Source organism: Chrysochloris asiatica, unplaced genomic scaffold, assembly GCF_000296735.1.
Source record: "Chrysochloris asiatica unplaced genomic scaffold, ChrAsi1.0 scaffold00052, whole genome shotgun sequence".
NCBI lineage: Eukaryota > Metazoa > Chordata > Mammalia > Afrosoricida > Chrysochloridae > Chrysochloris > Chrysochloris asiatica.
In genome coordinates, this window is record NW_006408570.1 from 10367842 (window position 1) to 10384029 (window position 16188).

Sequence of the window (16188 nt, forward strand, 5' to 3'; positions counted from 1 at the left end):
TGCTTTTTAAAAGGGTTTCACCACAAAAGAGTCAAGTTCTTGCAAGGTGTTCATAGTCAATGAAAGCAGACCTCATAGGAAGAGTTGTCATGATGTATCATTTGAGTTTGGGAAAAGACATAATATGTGAATCAAGAATAAGCATTTAACCTCTGAATAATGAAATCATTGGTCTGCTCTAACTGTATACCTTACATAGATTCTCCTTAGAATACGTACAACTAAATGTTGCATACCATTTTTAAAACGTTTTGTTACGCGTAGGTGAAAACTTGTTCTAAAACAATTTTATCGAACACAACAGTTACTAATTTGGCATATTATCAGGCCCTCAGAAGTCCCCCAAATAGCTGGAGCTCTAACTAGGAACTGTTACTGAATTTGGAAATCTCTCAGAATTCAAAATGTCCTGGATGTTTATTGGACTTTATTTACTTTGAAAATCCCAAAGTACAGGATTTAGTTGGGCCACAGCCTGCTACATGCCTCCATAGTGCAGCAGATAAGGTTCTTTAATGGAGAACCAAAGCTCAGGGGATTTCTTTTCCTTTCCTTTCCTTTTCTTTTTCCACAGGTGCCATAATGAAGTGGTGAAAATTGAAAAGGAATAAGGAAAATGAAACACAGTGCAAATAATATAGTACAGAAAGTTTTAAAATATATATTACTCCTGTCTGTTGGGGAAACACCTCTTTGGATAGGTTCTTGACAGATTGAGTTATTTCTGTCTATTGGGTATGTATAAAGACATATTTATGGATTTATAAATCTTTTGAAGAGAGCTGTTATTTACCCAGTTGACTAAAATGGACTCAAACTGTGTAAATAACTATTTAGGACATGCACTATGGGCCAAATACTGGCACGGCTTACACATCTGTGCCTGCCAGAAAAGGCAGACAGGGAAAATATGGGAAAGCCACTGTGTACGGTTAATCCGAAGGCTGCATAAAGACCCAGCTCCACAGGTCTCAGGGATGAAAAAAGGTTTAGGAGGGTCATGGTTGGCATGAAAATGTGCGTAAGTTGTTGCTTCCAGACATAATTCTGCATTTAGCAGGAAACAATCACACAGCCTGAGTCCACAGGGAAGACAAGTAAGAGAAAGGAACACCTCCCACCCCCTCTGTTATCCAGCTGTAGGGGTGGGGAGCAGTAGGTAGGGAGAAAGCAGCGCATCGCAGGAAGTTCCCATTGGACCACAGCGGATGGAGTCACTTATGTTGGTTCTTTGAAGGGGAAATGGGGGAGGGAGGAGGGTAGGATGAGAAGAATCTTATATAAATAATCAGGGAGCTGGAATGTGAGGTCTGAGTCTGCACTGGAACCTCAACAAGTCATCTAATCCAAGCCTCACCTTTCTCATCTGTCAAATGGGGCTAGCCCTGCTTTATCTGTCACCCAGCATTGTTTTCTGGTTCAACTGGGATAATTCCAATGAGATCATTTTTGTTGTGAGTGTTTTTTTGGAAAAACGGAACAAAACAAAACAGTGATGGTCTTATGTGAAGACATGTAAAAGGGAACATGTGGTCATGTGAAGAACATACAGCTCTTGGTTACAATAAAAGTCATCATTAAACTAGCCTTAGGAGAGCATTTGCAGCTTGCACAAGTCCTAATTCCTTGTTATGGCGTCTCCGAGGGAAAGAATTAGTACTGGGCATTGACCCTCTGAAAATCCTCTTATCAGATTACGTTTGAGAAAAGTGTTATGCTACACTTTTAAATTCAAGTGTGTTTCAGTAGTGCACACCTTCAAGGTGACAGCTATACTACTTCAATGTTTGCTGGTGAAACATTAAAAAATAAAACAGAAGAGTGAGAGAAAGAAAAACTAAAAACAAGGAGCCAAACAACACACCAGGCTGCCACCCCAGGCAGTAATTTTGTACTATAGGGAAAACACAAAAAACAACATGGATTCCATGTACCCTGTTTGAAAGTGGGTGGAAAAAGCAGAATCCTGAAAGTAGGGATTTATATTCGAAGTGCTGCCACTATCTTAACTCTAGCTGTGAACTGTAACACATATACATACACTTAAAAGAAAAAAGGCCCTCCGGATTTCTGCTGCATATCATTTTCCAGTAAAAGTCAGAGGTCAGGGGTTACCTGTTTCTGCTTCAGCTCTGAACCAGTTTACTAGTCCAGGTTGTGCTTTACTAGAGTAGAGTTATGATGAAGTCAGCAACTTTTCTTTGAACGATAAAATGTCGCAAATGCTTACAATTCTATTTATGAAAGTGATTCTCAGCACAATAGCATACATGAACCTCCATTTTTTTTTTCTTTTACTTTCCTGTTTTTGTTTTCAAATTAATTGTGTTACATTCATTGTAGACTTTACAGTTCTAATTGGGGTAGCCTGGTGTGGCGCTGTAAGATAAGCACTGGACTGTTCATCACATGGTTGGTGGCTCAAACCTACCAGCTGCTCCTCTGAAACCCTATACAGAGTCACTATGAGTCGGAACCAACTCAACGGCACTTAACAACAACATAGCCCAACAAAGTTAGAAAACAGAATTGCTTTGTTGTCTAACAGTCCTTCCATAAAAACCAATCATAAAACCAGATTTAAAAAGCAGCCTTTGAAAATTCAGAGAGAAAATCCTCCTTTAAGCTTTAATGGCATTAAATGGACACAAAATCCACTACTGTAGACCTCATCAAACATGAAACAAGACAGACAGATGATTGCCCATTCATCTTTTGAAGCAGACTATCATACCTGTTAAAACTATATTTTCTACTAGTTCTGGTTATACATGCACACCCATGGACACTTACATACGCATATGCACAAGTCATTGCATTCAATGTACAGCCCAAATTAAATCGGTCTGGTTTCTCTCCTTTTCTCCATAACTCCAATTAGTCTGTCTGTGCAATGAAGTCAAGTACTTAAGAGATTTGGATAAGTAGAAACAGAAAAATGGCTCAGCCCAGTCTAAAGGGAAGTCCATTCCAGGTTTCTGAAAGGATGAGTGCCTTCTCAAATCTTCAAGACATCACTGACTTCAAACCCTTGTGGGTGTTTCTGCATAATCCCTTCAAAAGCATCTGAAGGCAAGTAATGATCAGTCATACTTTGGATTTGCCATTGAGTTGGTTCCAACTCACAGAGACCCTGGATAGGGTTTCCAAGGAACATCTGGTGGGTTTGAACGGCCAACCTTGCAGTGAGCAGTCCGGTGCTTATCCTAGAGTGTCACACCAGGACTTCAGCAGGATATTAGTAGTATACTATTTCTGCACACTTGAACTTCTAGTCTACTTGTCTGCTGGTACCCTCAGTAGATCCCCTGACCTACTTTATGGAGGTAACCAGGCTGCTAGGCAGTGGGAAGTGGGGGAGAAGAAGGAAAAGGTTAGGGTAACATAAGATGAACTGATTTCCTAATTAGCCGGGATTTACGTTCTGGGGAAATCTTTACAAATAGTGACTAAGTAGACATTTCTGATTTTCCTTAAAAGATAACACAGGCAGCCAAGAGAATGCGACCACCTCTCCTACCTTGCTCACTGCTGTTGTCCCCACTGTGTGATGTGTGGCCACCACTGGAGGGGCCTGGGGTTCCTCCTGAACGGGTAGATGCCGTGTCATCATGGTCTCTGTTCCAAGAGGGCTGTGGGGCACAAATCAGAAATCCAAATGGAGCCGTCTGTTAGCACTTGCTGAGTAAGATCTCACTGCATAATGAGAAATCCATGGAAGACTAGACTGGACAACCATGCCCATCCCACCCGGCCCCCTTTAAAAGTGGTTCCAGCTCAAAGCTACATTGGCACATGTAAGATCTGCCCAGTTCTCCTCTCAAGCTAAGATAATATCTACAGAAGAGTTGTCCTGTAAGCAATTGCATCTTTATTACCAAGGAAAACAGAGACATTCCAGGCAAAGAGGGGAAAAAAAAATAATGCTGCCAACCAATTCTGACTATACTTTTTAACATCCACAAACCCTCTGGCACAACAGTCTGCTACTCTGCAAATGCAAAATGAGAGTGGTGGGCTATCGCACTGTGGTTTAGAGAGGCCTCTGATTCATCCGAGAAGACAAACATGGCAGTGCTTTTAAGACCTCACAATTAGGCCTGGGTCCATAATAGCTCATATGTGTCAGCTGTTTGCCTGATGGTACATGGCAAATGGACCAGGCACAGGGACAAAAAAGAAATGAGAAGAACAATAGATTCACATGGACTCTGTACATTCAGCCCCATGCCGAGCCTCCTTGTACTATTGAACGGAAAACAGATGTTGTTTCTTATCATTGGGTGCATTTGAAAGTAACATTCAGATAGGAAAAATTGGCTGTAAATTAAATTCTTGGGGGAAACAATCATGGCGACACTGCTCCCAAATCTCCCTTTATCACCAGAAATGACTTTAATTAGCTTTTAGTGTTTGCTTTCACAAACAGCCTCATGAGTCACTGGTCATCCTACACAGTAGGAATGGTGCAAAAGACAAAACTGATCCTTGGCAAGTGAGGAATCTGGTTCTCAAGCTGATGAATGGGGAGGCAGGATGATCTTGGATGTGGAGTATGTATACATCATCTTGATCCTACAATGAGATGGCTCATGACTGTGGAACATACTAAAGTTTACTGGCTCTCCCAACCTTTTTTTTTTAAAAAAAAATTCCTAGCACAATAAAGGACTCTTTGCTTATTTCTTAAAATGTATTTTCATATCCCAGAGAAGATAAGAAGGGCTGAAGAGATCAAAATAGTTCAGACACCCAGGGAGAGAAAAGTAAAGATTCCATCTAAGGGGCCCACTGCCTAGGAATCAAAAAGAAAGATTCACTTTTTCTGAAAAGGATGTTTTCCCGGCCACTTACTCCATCATCCTGGCCAGGGTCCTAATGCAGTCTGAAAAATGAAATAAAGTCACAGAAAGATAATACCACTTGTATGTTTGACTCAACCATTATGCATATTCTAAAAAAAAAAAAAAATCAGTGCTAATTGATCTGCTGTTTCTGTGATTGAAAGATACGTGAATTGTGGAAGCAATGCTTCTTACAGACATGCATTCTGCAGCATACCAGAAGAATGCTGTAAGACGTACTCTGGAACACATGCTCAGAATGCAAACAGTTAATGCATAAATTTTCAGTTTGTACAACTGCAGCTCTAAAAGGGGGACTTGTTTATTCAGAGCTCTGCAGAAAGAATAGTACAGCACCCAGGGGACAGACAATGCCAGGCACAAAACCCCGGTGCCTCTACATGTAAAAGGATGTTTTTCTATGTGCTACAAATCCCACTTGAAAATATAATTAGAAGGAGAAAATGGCAAACTATTGCATTAACTGTAATTGAACAAAAGACCAGCAAGGCATGTGGGAGGCTGCAGGAACCCGTGGGGGCTTCAGGATGCGTGAGATCCTGCGAGTGACATCTCCGGGGCACTCTCATGTTATTTATGTTGTCCCTCACTACTATTGTTGACTGGTGATCTGACTTGTAATTAATAGAAAAGCTAGTGATAACAAGCTAAAATATAGAGGAACAGACTCACCTCATCAGAAGCATGTTTGTTAATCTGATTAAGACCAGGACTCCAAAAAAGGTGACTTAGAACCAAAGAATTATTCCTTGTTATACAGGAAAGTGTCCTCCTTTATGCTACAACAGACCTGATATATTCACTATCTTTTAATGAGCTCCACTGATTTATTCAGCTCCGCTCCACTCCCTCCCCCACTTTTCTACTGTGCAGGATGTAGATTAATTCAATGCTTAATTGTTTAGTAAATTCAATTTTCCACATTCTATTCTGCATAGCTTTAGCTAAGGTTCTTAAATCTTCAGCAGTGAGCCCTGAGCCCAGTGTTTGTGATCTGTGCCTACCTTTTTTCATCACCATTTTTCTTCATCCACCACTTAATTCACCATGAAAAGATTTTCCTTGCTGGAAATTCTGATTCCGCTATGATCTGTGAGGCATTCCAATTCATTGCATTTTCATTGTGTTGGGTCTTAGATGCTGGGCTCCTATTTTCTCACAGCTATCGCCACATTATACAGGCACTCATGCAAGAAATGTTGGATTCCACCTCAGTTTATCCAAATTTTGTGCAACCTATATGTTTAAATGTGTATGTATTCACCAAAGGTGGGAGCCAAGATTTTCCACCTAATATTATTCGTCTCACAGCCTTGATCTTCCGGAAGGTCTGTGACTACACAGTGTACTTCTAGGAAATGATATCTAACTTTCGTGATCCTTTCTTGAATTAGCATTTTATGTATTAGCATTTCAAGAATGATGTGGTCATATGAAAAGTGAGCATTAGAAGAAATCTACAAGGTTACCAAAACAAAGACAGAGTAATGTTTAGTTCAGTTCATTAAGCATGATTAAAGTCTCAAGAATATTCTTGAATAGCTCATGAACTCTTCCAGTATGAATATGTAAGACAGCCCTAATCAATAAGAACTCGCCCCAGACCCACCTACAAGAGAATCTCAGTTACAATATAATATACAGCTGTATGTGGTTTCACCAAACAGCATCATTATTACTTTTAAAGTAAAATATGTGCATATGATTATGATCTGTGAAGTTGTAAGTTGCTTGGGGCCACTGAAGTAAGACTGATGGAATAAAAAGATAGGACACGCTGCATTAGAGGCAAACCTTAGTTAGTTGTGGTTCTAAATTAAGTCCCAAAGTTTTGGGGGTTTTTTTTTCCTTCAGAGTACATAATTTGTAAAGTAGGCAATGGCTATGTTTCTCTCCTTTAGAAATACACCAAGACAAGAAGTCCATGGAGCTCTTATGGAAGACTTCAAAGAGGTCTTGTTTTAACAATTATTTGTTTTTATGTACATACTTCATTTTTCCCCTGGTATAATGTTCATAACTTGTTATCAGATTCTCAAAGAGCCGCTGCTTTAGAAGTTCGCAGGGTTAGACTGGCAAACCAAAGCTAAAAAGGACCTTGTACAACATCAACATTACCCTGTAAAATCCAAGACCGAGGGCCAATAGTCCTCCAGATGGGGACATTAGTGGCTCAATGGTGTGGCGCTGTAGGATCAGCATGGACAGCAACCACGAGGTCAGCAGTTCAAACCCACCAACTGCTCTTGGAAATTCTATAGAGCGTTGCTATGAGTCAGAACATACTTAAAGGTACATAACAACAATGACAATCTTCCAGATGGGGACACTGGTGGCCCAATGGTAGAATTCTCACCTTCCATGTAAGATACCTGGATTTGATTCTTGATCAATGCACTTCATGAGTATACATCCACAGCCAGTGGAGGCTCGCATGTGCATAAGATACTGAATATGTTTCAGCAAAGCTTCTAGACTGAGACAGACTAGAAATAAAAGCTTGATGATCTGCTTGTACAAATCGCTCAGTGAAAACCGTGTGATCACTCAGTGAAAACCCCAACTGTATGATCCACAGATGATCATGAGGATGGTTCAGGGTTGGGCATCATTTTTCTCCATTGTTCATATGGTCTCCATGAAGAGAACATCAACTGGACAACAACAACAACATCCATCATCCTCCTGATATTATTTGAATTGACATAACTAAGGCAGCCAACTAGGGCTTCGTGCCATTAGAAAGTGCTTCTTGGTCAATATCTAAATGTAACATATTACATATAAATTAGAAATCCTCTTTCAATTTCCACCCACATTTTCCCTAGTTCTGGTGGCTCAAAAGAGAATCATTTTAACTGTACCTGAAAAATATCTGAAGCTACCTATGAATCTACTCATGTCTTCTCTCTTTGAAAGCTTGAATGCTGTACATCCATTTCTTTCTACCCTCCCTCAAAAATGCTACAAAGTAAGCTGATTGTTTTATGACCATAGGCTAGAATTCTTTGAGCAGTGTTTTTAAATTTCACTTATAAGGCAGATTCATTGGTGTCTGAAATAGAAGCACTCCCCTTCCCTGACTGTAGGCTCCTCCCAGGCAAGGATGGAAACATAATATACTCTGCCTTCCCCTTTCTTGGCCCAGCATAACATATGATTTTTGTTTCTAAACCTATTGCTGTCAAGTTGGTTCTGACTCATAGGCACCCTATAGGACATTGTAGAAGTGCCCCGTAGGGTTTCCAAGGTTATAAAAACTCAACTGTGAACCACCAGGTTGACAGTTTGAGCCCACCAGCCGCTCCGTGGGAGAAAGATGAGGCTTTCTTCTCCCACAAAGATTTAAATCCAAATAAACCTCATACAAAGTTGATATAAGTCAGAAACAACTTGATGGCACTTAACAACAACAACAATCATTAAAGAAGCAGACTGTCACATCTGTCTCCCATGGAGTGGGTTTCAACTACTGACCTTTTGGCTATAAGCCAAGCACCTAACCATTGAGATACCAGGTTTCCCTTGTGTTCAGCACTCACTACAGGCATATTGAACCAACCGAATTGTTCATTCGTTACTGTTCCACCAATATTCCAACAAATAAACTGCAACTTCACAAACTGGCTGGACTTTCGAACACAGCTATCCATTGGTGACTTTCCTCCCTTGTTTCTTTGATGAATGATTTTTCCAGCTAAGCCTTAGATTTGGATACACTTCAGGATCCAATCCCCTTATTAATTTCCACTGACAACTCTTTTCATTATTTTGGTTTGAATTGTCACCTGTATGCTACCAAATCTGTGTCACCAACCAACCTTTTTTGGTCTTTGGACTTGCCTGTCGAAATACCTGCTAACCATCTTTCTGCAAGGAGTCCTGAGTGGGTAGTAAAACAATTAACAGCTAAACTGCTAAACAGAAGGCTGCGAGTTCCAGTCCACCCAGAGGCACCTGAGAGGACAGCCCTGGGAGTTTACTTCCAAACAACCAGCCACTGAAAACCTACAGAAGACAGTTCTACGCTGACACACATAAGGTCACACTTCATGTCCATTCAATCAAGGACAACTGGTCTGGTTCTATCTCTGCAAAAATGTCTACTTTGCTCAACAATCCCAAAGCCAAACACTTCACCTCTCTATCAAATCCCTACTAGCTCTTTGTTCTCAATTCTAATAGGCATGTTGTTGTGGTTGTTAAGTGCCGTGGAGTTGGTTCCAACTCATAGAGACCCTGTACAGGGTTTCCGAGGCTGCACATCTTTACAGGAGCAGAAAGCCTCATTTTTCTCCCGCAGAGCAGCTGGTAGGTTCGAACTGCTGACCCTGAGGTTAGCAGTCTGATTTGTAACCACTACGCTACCAGAGCTATAAATCAGCATAAATCCATCCATCTATGGTATACAGCTGAGAACCAACTGTGACCTCTCTCTCTCTTCCACCACCTCGCCATCCAATCAGTTATCAAGTCTTGCACATGTTTACCCAGAAATTAATCTCCCACTTCTCCAGCTCAGTGATTGCTCTTCTTGTTCAGATCTGAATCACTCCTTCACTGTAAAAGGCTCACTTTCAATAGACCATAGCTTAGAGAGGGCAGAAATGGTGCCAGCCATGCTCACCACTGCATCCTGAGTACCCACCACAGTGTCCAATAGTTCACTGACACTCAAAAATTGTTTATTGTTAGAATGAGCCTCACTACTACCAACAGAATACAATTCAGGGTCCTTAGCCTGGTATACAAAGCTCTGCACAATCTACATCCTGGGTACCAGTCTCCTTTTTGTTTATTCTCCAGCAGCAACTAAACGTATGTAATTTCTGGTAGATATCCTACTGAAGACCCCCAGCAAAATGGATTGGCAAAGTGGCAGCATCAATGGGCTCAAGCGTGGCAATGATAGTGAGGTTGGCCTAGGATCAGGCAGTGTTTCGTTCTGCTGTGCATGAGGTTGCTATGAGTCAGCACTGAGTTGATGGCACCTAACAACAAACAACATCCTACTGTTTGTCCCTCCCGACTCATGATCATCCTCCCATATGCCTGAAATGTCCTGCTCTTCCCTGCCTGACCCTGACCGCTGATTGCCTCCTATACATAATTTAAGGCAGAGCTTGCATACCACTTCCCCAAGAAAGCCTTCCCTGATACACACACACTGCCTCCAGCATGAGCTAGGCCCTATTCCCTGGAGCACTCAGGCCTTCTCATGCATATCTGTGTCTTATATAGCTTTGTACCTGCCAGCACTTCGGAATGCCTCAAGGTCCAGAACTATCCCTTATTCAGCCTTATAACCTAACCCCTAGGAAAATGTCTGTATCATGTTATTAAGAGCCATCGAGTTGCTTCCAACTCATGGTGACGCTGTATAGGGTTTCTGAAGAGCAACTGGTGGGTTTGAACAACTGACCTTGTTGTTAGCAGGCTAGTGCTTATCAGTGCCCTACCAAGACCCTTCTGTTTCACTGTTGTTGTACTTAGATGCCAATGAGTCGATACTGACTCATAGCGACCCTATGCACAACAGAATAAAACACTGCCCGGTCCTGGGCCAACCTCACTATTATTGACATGCTTGAGCCTATTGATGCTGCCACTGTGCCAATCCACCTCGCTGGGGGTCTGCCTCTTTTTCTCCTACCCTCCACTTTACCAAACACGATATCCTTCTCCAATGACTGGTCCCTCCTAACAATATGTCCAAAGTATGAGAGACAAAGTCACAATCCTGGATTTCAAGGCGCACTCTGGCTGCACTTCTTCCAACAGAGATCTATTTGTTCTTTTGGCAGGCCATGATACTTTCAACATACTCCTCCAACACCATAATACAAATTCATCACTTCTTCTAAGGTCTTCCTTATTGACTATCCAAGTATTGCAGCATATAAGGTTATTGAAAATACCATGGCTGGCATCAGGCATTCCTTAGTCCTCAAACTGACATCTTTGCTCTTCAACATTTTAAAGCATTCTTGTGCAGCAGATTTGCCCAATGTAATATGTCTTTTGATTTCTTGACTGCTGCTTCCATGAGTGTTGATAGTTGATCCAAGAAAAATGAAGTCTTTGGCAACTTCAATCTTTTCTACATTTATATGGATGTTGTTTATTGGTCCAGTGGTGAGGATTTCTGCTTTCTTTACATTGAGGTGCAACCCATACTGAAGGCTGTGGTCTTTGATCTTCATCAGATAGGAATTTCATGTCCTCTTTGCTTTTCAGCATGCAAGATTATATCTTCTGCATATTGCCAGTTGTTAATGAGCCTTCCTCCAATTCTGTTGCCATGTTCTTCTTTATGTAATTCAGCTTCTTGGATTATTTGCTCAGCATACAGATTGAGTAAGTATGGTAAAAGAATACAATCGCAATTATAAACCATTCAGTGTTCCCTTGTTCTGTTTGGACAACTGCCTCTAGGTCTATGTACAGGTTCCTCATGAGCACACTTAAGTATTCCGGAGTACTCAAATTTTAAAATGTTGTCCATAGCTTTTCATGATCCACACAATCAAAAGCCTCTGTGTAGTCAATAAAGCACAAATAAACATCTTTCTGGTATTCTCTGCTTTCAGCCAAAATCCATCTGATGTCAGCAATGATATTCTTTGTGCCACGTCCTCTTCTAAAACTGGTTTGAACCTCTTCAAGTTCTCTGTCAATGTATGGTTGCAGCTGTTTCTGTACTACCTTTAGTAAACCTTTATTCACAAGGGATATTATCATAGTAGATGCAAATATATTATGTTCTAGAATGAGTGAATGAATGACTTAAGAAACATATGAAAGAATCTCTGTGTTCCATCCCACATGATACTGAGATCTCTTATTTTAAATCTCACTTAAGAAAAGACTTGCACAATTTAAAAAAACTCTCACATACTTATACTCACACAAACACTACTACAAAAACGTATCAATGCTTCAGTGCAGCATAGCATAGTCGGAAAAAAGGGAAATCTGGGACTAGTCAGATTTGTTGGAAACCTGGCTCCACCATTTACGAGCTCTGCAATCTTAGAGAAGTCACACCCTATGTTAGCTTTAATGTTCTAATCTATAAATGGGAGTAAAATGCAGACATAACACGTGTAAAATGCCAAGTATGCAGTAAGCACTCAATACATGACAGTTACTATAGTTTTTATTGCAACAACATAGGTTGACCTAGTCAACCCAGGAATATCTACATGCAGGTGCATTCAGTTTATAGATCTTCTGGGAAGAATGGCTAACCTGAGCTGTCTTCCTGCTCAGTTTAGTATGCCTTGGGCTATCTCCCAGCTGGTGTGTGCTACGGAATGCAAACTGATCTTATTTTCGCCTCAGAATAACAAGATTTTACAGGTGGTGTGCTCCTCCCAAGCCCATCGAGTTTAATTTTATACCTAATATTTATAAATCACATTACAGTATACAAAGCACTTTCACAGACATTCTCGTGTGGCCATTCATCACATCAATATGATGCCACAATCATGTTTTTTCTAGCTAAAAACACATAGTTGGGTTTGGTTTATTGAAACTTCTATTCACAGGTCCCATTCAACAGGTGAGTAGCTGAAAGTAGAGTAATTATGATTCTTAAGAGGTCAGCTAGCAGCTACACAGATATTGATCAAATCATCACAGTGCTCAAAATCTGAAGCCAGTCTGCACCTAGCAATAGGCAGCTTCCTCTTTGGGGAGGGACGTTTGTTTACTCTTTCAAACCACTAGGGTCTCTTTAGAAAATGGTCTCCAGTGGCCTGAAAGAGCTGGCTTCTCTCCAAAAGTGAACAATCCAATCTCTCGAGATCGGAGGAGTAGCCAATCCACAAAGAAATGTGTGAACGTGCACAGTGCACACGCCCCCCCCCCACATACTTACATTCCCACTCCCGCACATGTGTACACACTCACATGCACACACACATACCCTGCATGCCCACTTGACCTAATGGACAGGGTCACTGAACACCTCCATTCTGCACTGCCAGGGTAGCCACATCTACCTGGCCTTACTCTCTTGACTTTCCACCTCTGTCTAAATGATGTCTCTCCGGGTCCCTACATGCACAGAGCTTCAGCAGAGAAGATTTCGTGTATAACTCTCAATCACAGATGCCATGCCTGGAAAAGGAAACAGAAATCTATGTCCAGAGAGATGAGGAACAGTCAAAGGGCCCAAGCACTATTGTGAGACACATATACATAGCCATCTGTGTGACTTGAAGTTGCAGGGAGGCGAGGGTACTGAGCAAGCTTTATTTAAAGGTTTTTAAAATCTGATCATCATAAGCTCCTATTTGAAATTCTAGGTAGCATCCACTAGCAGCTATTTGATAGTAAAAGCACATCATATAGTCAATCAATTCACCCAACCAACACTTCCTGAGCACTTACAGTGTAGAACTACAGGGTAAGCACTCAACAGAAAGGACTGTTTGAACTGTAAGGTCGGTGACTCGAACCCACCAGCTGTTCCTTGGAAACCCTATAAGAGGTCGCTATGAGTCGGAACCGACTCGATGGCACTTAACAACAACAGTTTGCTAGTAAGAGACAGTAGTGATTTCATGGTAAAATTCTGACCTTCCATGAGTGAGACCCAGGTTCAATTCCTGGCCTATGCATCTCATGCATAACTAGCAATTAGCAGGGAGTAGAGGCTTGTGTGTTGCTATGAGGGTGACCAGGTTTCAGATTAGGCAGAAAGGCTTGATGGTCTACTTCTGAAGTCAGTCAATGAAAATCCTATAGACCATCATCCCAATGATCAAACCTATAGACCCAAATCCATTGTGGATGGGGTTGCCATGAGTCGGGGGCCAACTCTATGTCAGCGAATAATAACAAGTTCGCTGCTGTGGTGGTTGTGTGCTGTTGAGTCAGTTCCGACTCAACAAAACCCTTTATAGGGTTTCCAAGGTTATAAATCTTTATGGGAGCAAAATGCCTCTTTCTCCCATGGAGTGTCTGGGGGACTTGAACTGCTGACCTTGTGATTAGCAGCCCAACATGTAATCCACTACGTCACCAGGGCTCGTTAGATTCCTAGGTAAAGCTTGCTCCTCAGAAGCCTAACAAAATGTACTCCTGGTGTGGCGCTGTAGGATAAGAACTCAACCTCAAGGTCCGTTTGAACCCCAAGGTTGGCCGTTCAAGCTCACCAGCACTCCTTGAAAACCACACACAGGGTTGCTCTGAGTCAGAACCAACTCAACAGCACCTAAAAACAATAGCATTGTGCTGTTTTTAAGTTACAGTAAACCACTCTCTTACTTTGTAAATTTGTAGGTGTCTTTAAATATCAAAAGCACTGGTAAATTATTGTTGTTGTTAGGGGCTGTCGAATCAGTTCCGACTCATAACCAGCAACCCCTATGCACGACAGAACGAAACACTGTCTGGTCCTGAGCTACCTTCACAAACCTGGTTACGTTTGAGCCCATTGCTGCTGCCTCTGTGTCATCCATCTCATTAGGGGACTTCCTCTTTTTCGCTGACCCTCCACTTTACTATGATGTCCTTCTCCAGGGACTGGTCTCTCCTGATAACATATGGGAAGTATAAGAGATAATAAAGTCACACCATCCTGAGTTCTAAGGAACATTCTGGCTGTACTTCTTCCAACACAGATTTGTTTATTCTTCTGGCAGTCCCTGGTAATTCAAATGCATCAATTCTCTGGTCTTCCTTATTCACTGTCCAACGTTCATATGCATATGAGGCTATTGAAAACACCATGGCTTGGATCAGGTGCACCTTAGGCCTCAAAGTGGTATCTTTGCTCTTGAACACTTTAAAGGGGTCTTGTGCAGCAGATTTGTCTAATACAATACATCGTTTGATTTCTTGATTGCTGCCTCCATGAGTGTCGATTGTGGATCCAAGCTAAACTGGAATTCTTTGACGCCACCGAAGACTAAATTACTAGTTCAGTATAAATGCACATTCTAGATTCAGACAGCATGTTTAAATGCGCTTGAGGATAGTGTGTGAAACAGCATTAAGGATTCTTTTTCTAGGTGTACACTCTGTCCTGCTGAAAGACATTAACATAGAATTGATATGGTTGGTGCTCAGCCCACTAGCTGGGTCTGAGGCCTCCATGGTGGTGGGCCAGGATCAAGATCAGCGGACAGGCACTCTTTAAAAAATGTTATCTCCCTGGAACATTTCTTCCGAGTTTCTTCATCAACATTCCTCCTTTTCCTCATTTCCTTCCCTGTCCCCTCCCCCACTGCCCTGCTTTTGCCAAGTCTGTAGACCCGGTTCTTGTTGAATTCTTTGTAATCCTGTGATAAAAAGTGCATGTTACCTCCACTTAATGGAAGCCTGAAGGCAAAATCTGGTGACTCAGGGTAGATGGTAGATAAAGTGCTGGTGGTGGTGGTTAAGTGCTGTTGAGTCAGTTCTGACTCATAGCGACCCTGCATCGGAGCGGCTGGTGAGGATGAAGCACCAACCAGGTGGTTAGTAGTCTAGTGCTTATATTGCAGTGTCACACCAGGACTCCAAATTAGTGGTAAGACAATGGAAATCTAGCATCCCATCTCAGAATCTGTGGTTCTCACCAAAATACCACACTTTCTTTCCTCACCACCCCAACCCTGACCTAATGAATGTTGCTGTTGTGTGCCATCTAGTCAGTTCCAACTCATAATGATACTGTCTAAGGTTTCTGAGGCTGTAAATCTTGGCAGGAGCAGAAAGCCTCCTCTGTCTCCACTGGAGCAGTTGTTGGGCTTGAACTTCTGACTTTGTGGTTCGTAGTCCAGCGTTTATCCTACAGAGCCTTATATTTATTATAGTGGACTTTCAAACTAGAAGAGCATCTCTCCCTTATTATCCAATTATCCCTTAGTTACAGTGCTTGCTAAGCTGGTGCACACACAGTGGAAGTGTGAAGTTCAGCATTAAATATGGTCGATTGCTAGAACCTTTGCAACTAAAGAAAGGAGCCCTGGTGGCACAGTGGCTGAAGTGCTTAGCTGCTAAACAAAAGGTCAGCTGTTTGAGTCCACCAGCCACCCCACACTTATAGAAGAAAGACACAGTTACCTTCCGTAAAGAGTTAGCTGTTGTTCAGTGTCACCACATCAGTTCCAACTAATAGCGACCCTGTATAGTGTTTCCAAGGAGCAGCGAGTGAGTTTGAACTACCGACCTTGAAGTTCAAACCAACCCTGCAGTCCAGCACGTTAACCCACAGCACCTTGGAATTCCTATGCAGCAGTTCTACTCCTTTTTATAGGGTCACTATGTGTTGCTAGCAACTAACTGACAATAGGTTTTAACAGCTAAGAACTGTGGTGTGCAGTTT

The 16188-nt window shown here is 41.8% G+C and overlaps 1 protein-coding gene across 3 annotated transcripts in view; it reads right to left on the minus strand.

Moving 5' to 3' along the window:
• Positions 1-16188, minus strand: part of MEIS1 (Meis homeobox 1) — a 179870-nt gene that overhangs the window by 138877 nt on the left and 24805 nt on the right. For all 3 annotated transcript variants that reach the window (XM_006862948.1, XM_006862947.1, XM_006862949.1), the window contains one exon: positions 3521-3632. In XM_006862948.1, the coding sequence (XP_006863010.1) occupies positions 3521-3632 (112 nt within the window). The remainder of the gene's footprint in view (positions 1-3520; positions 3633-16188) is intronic.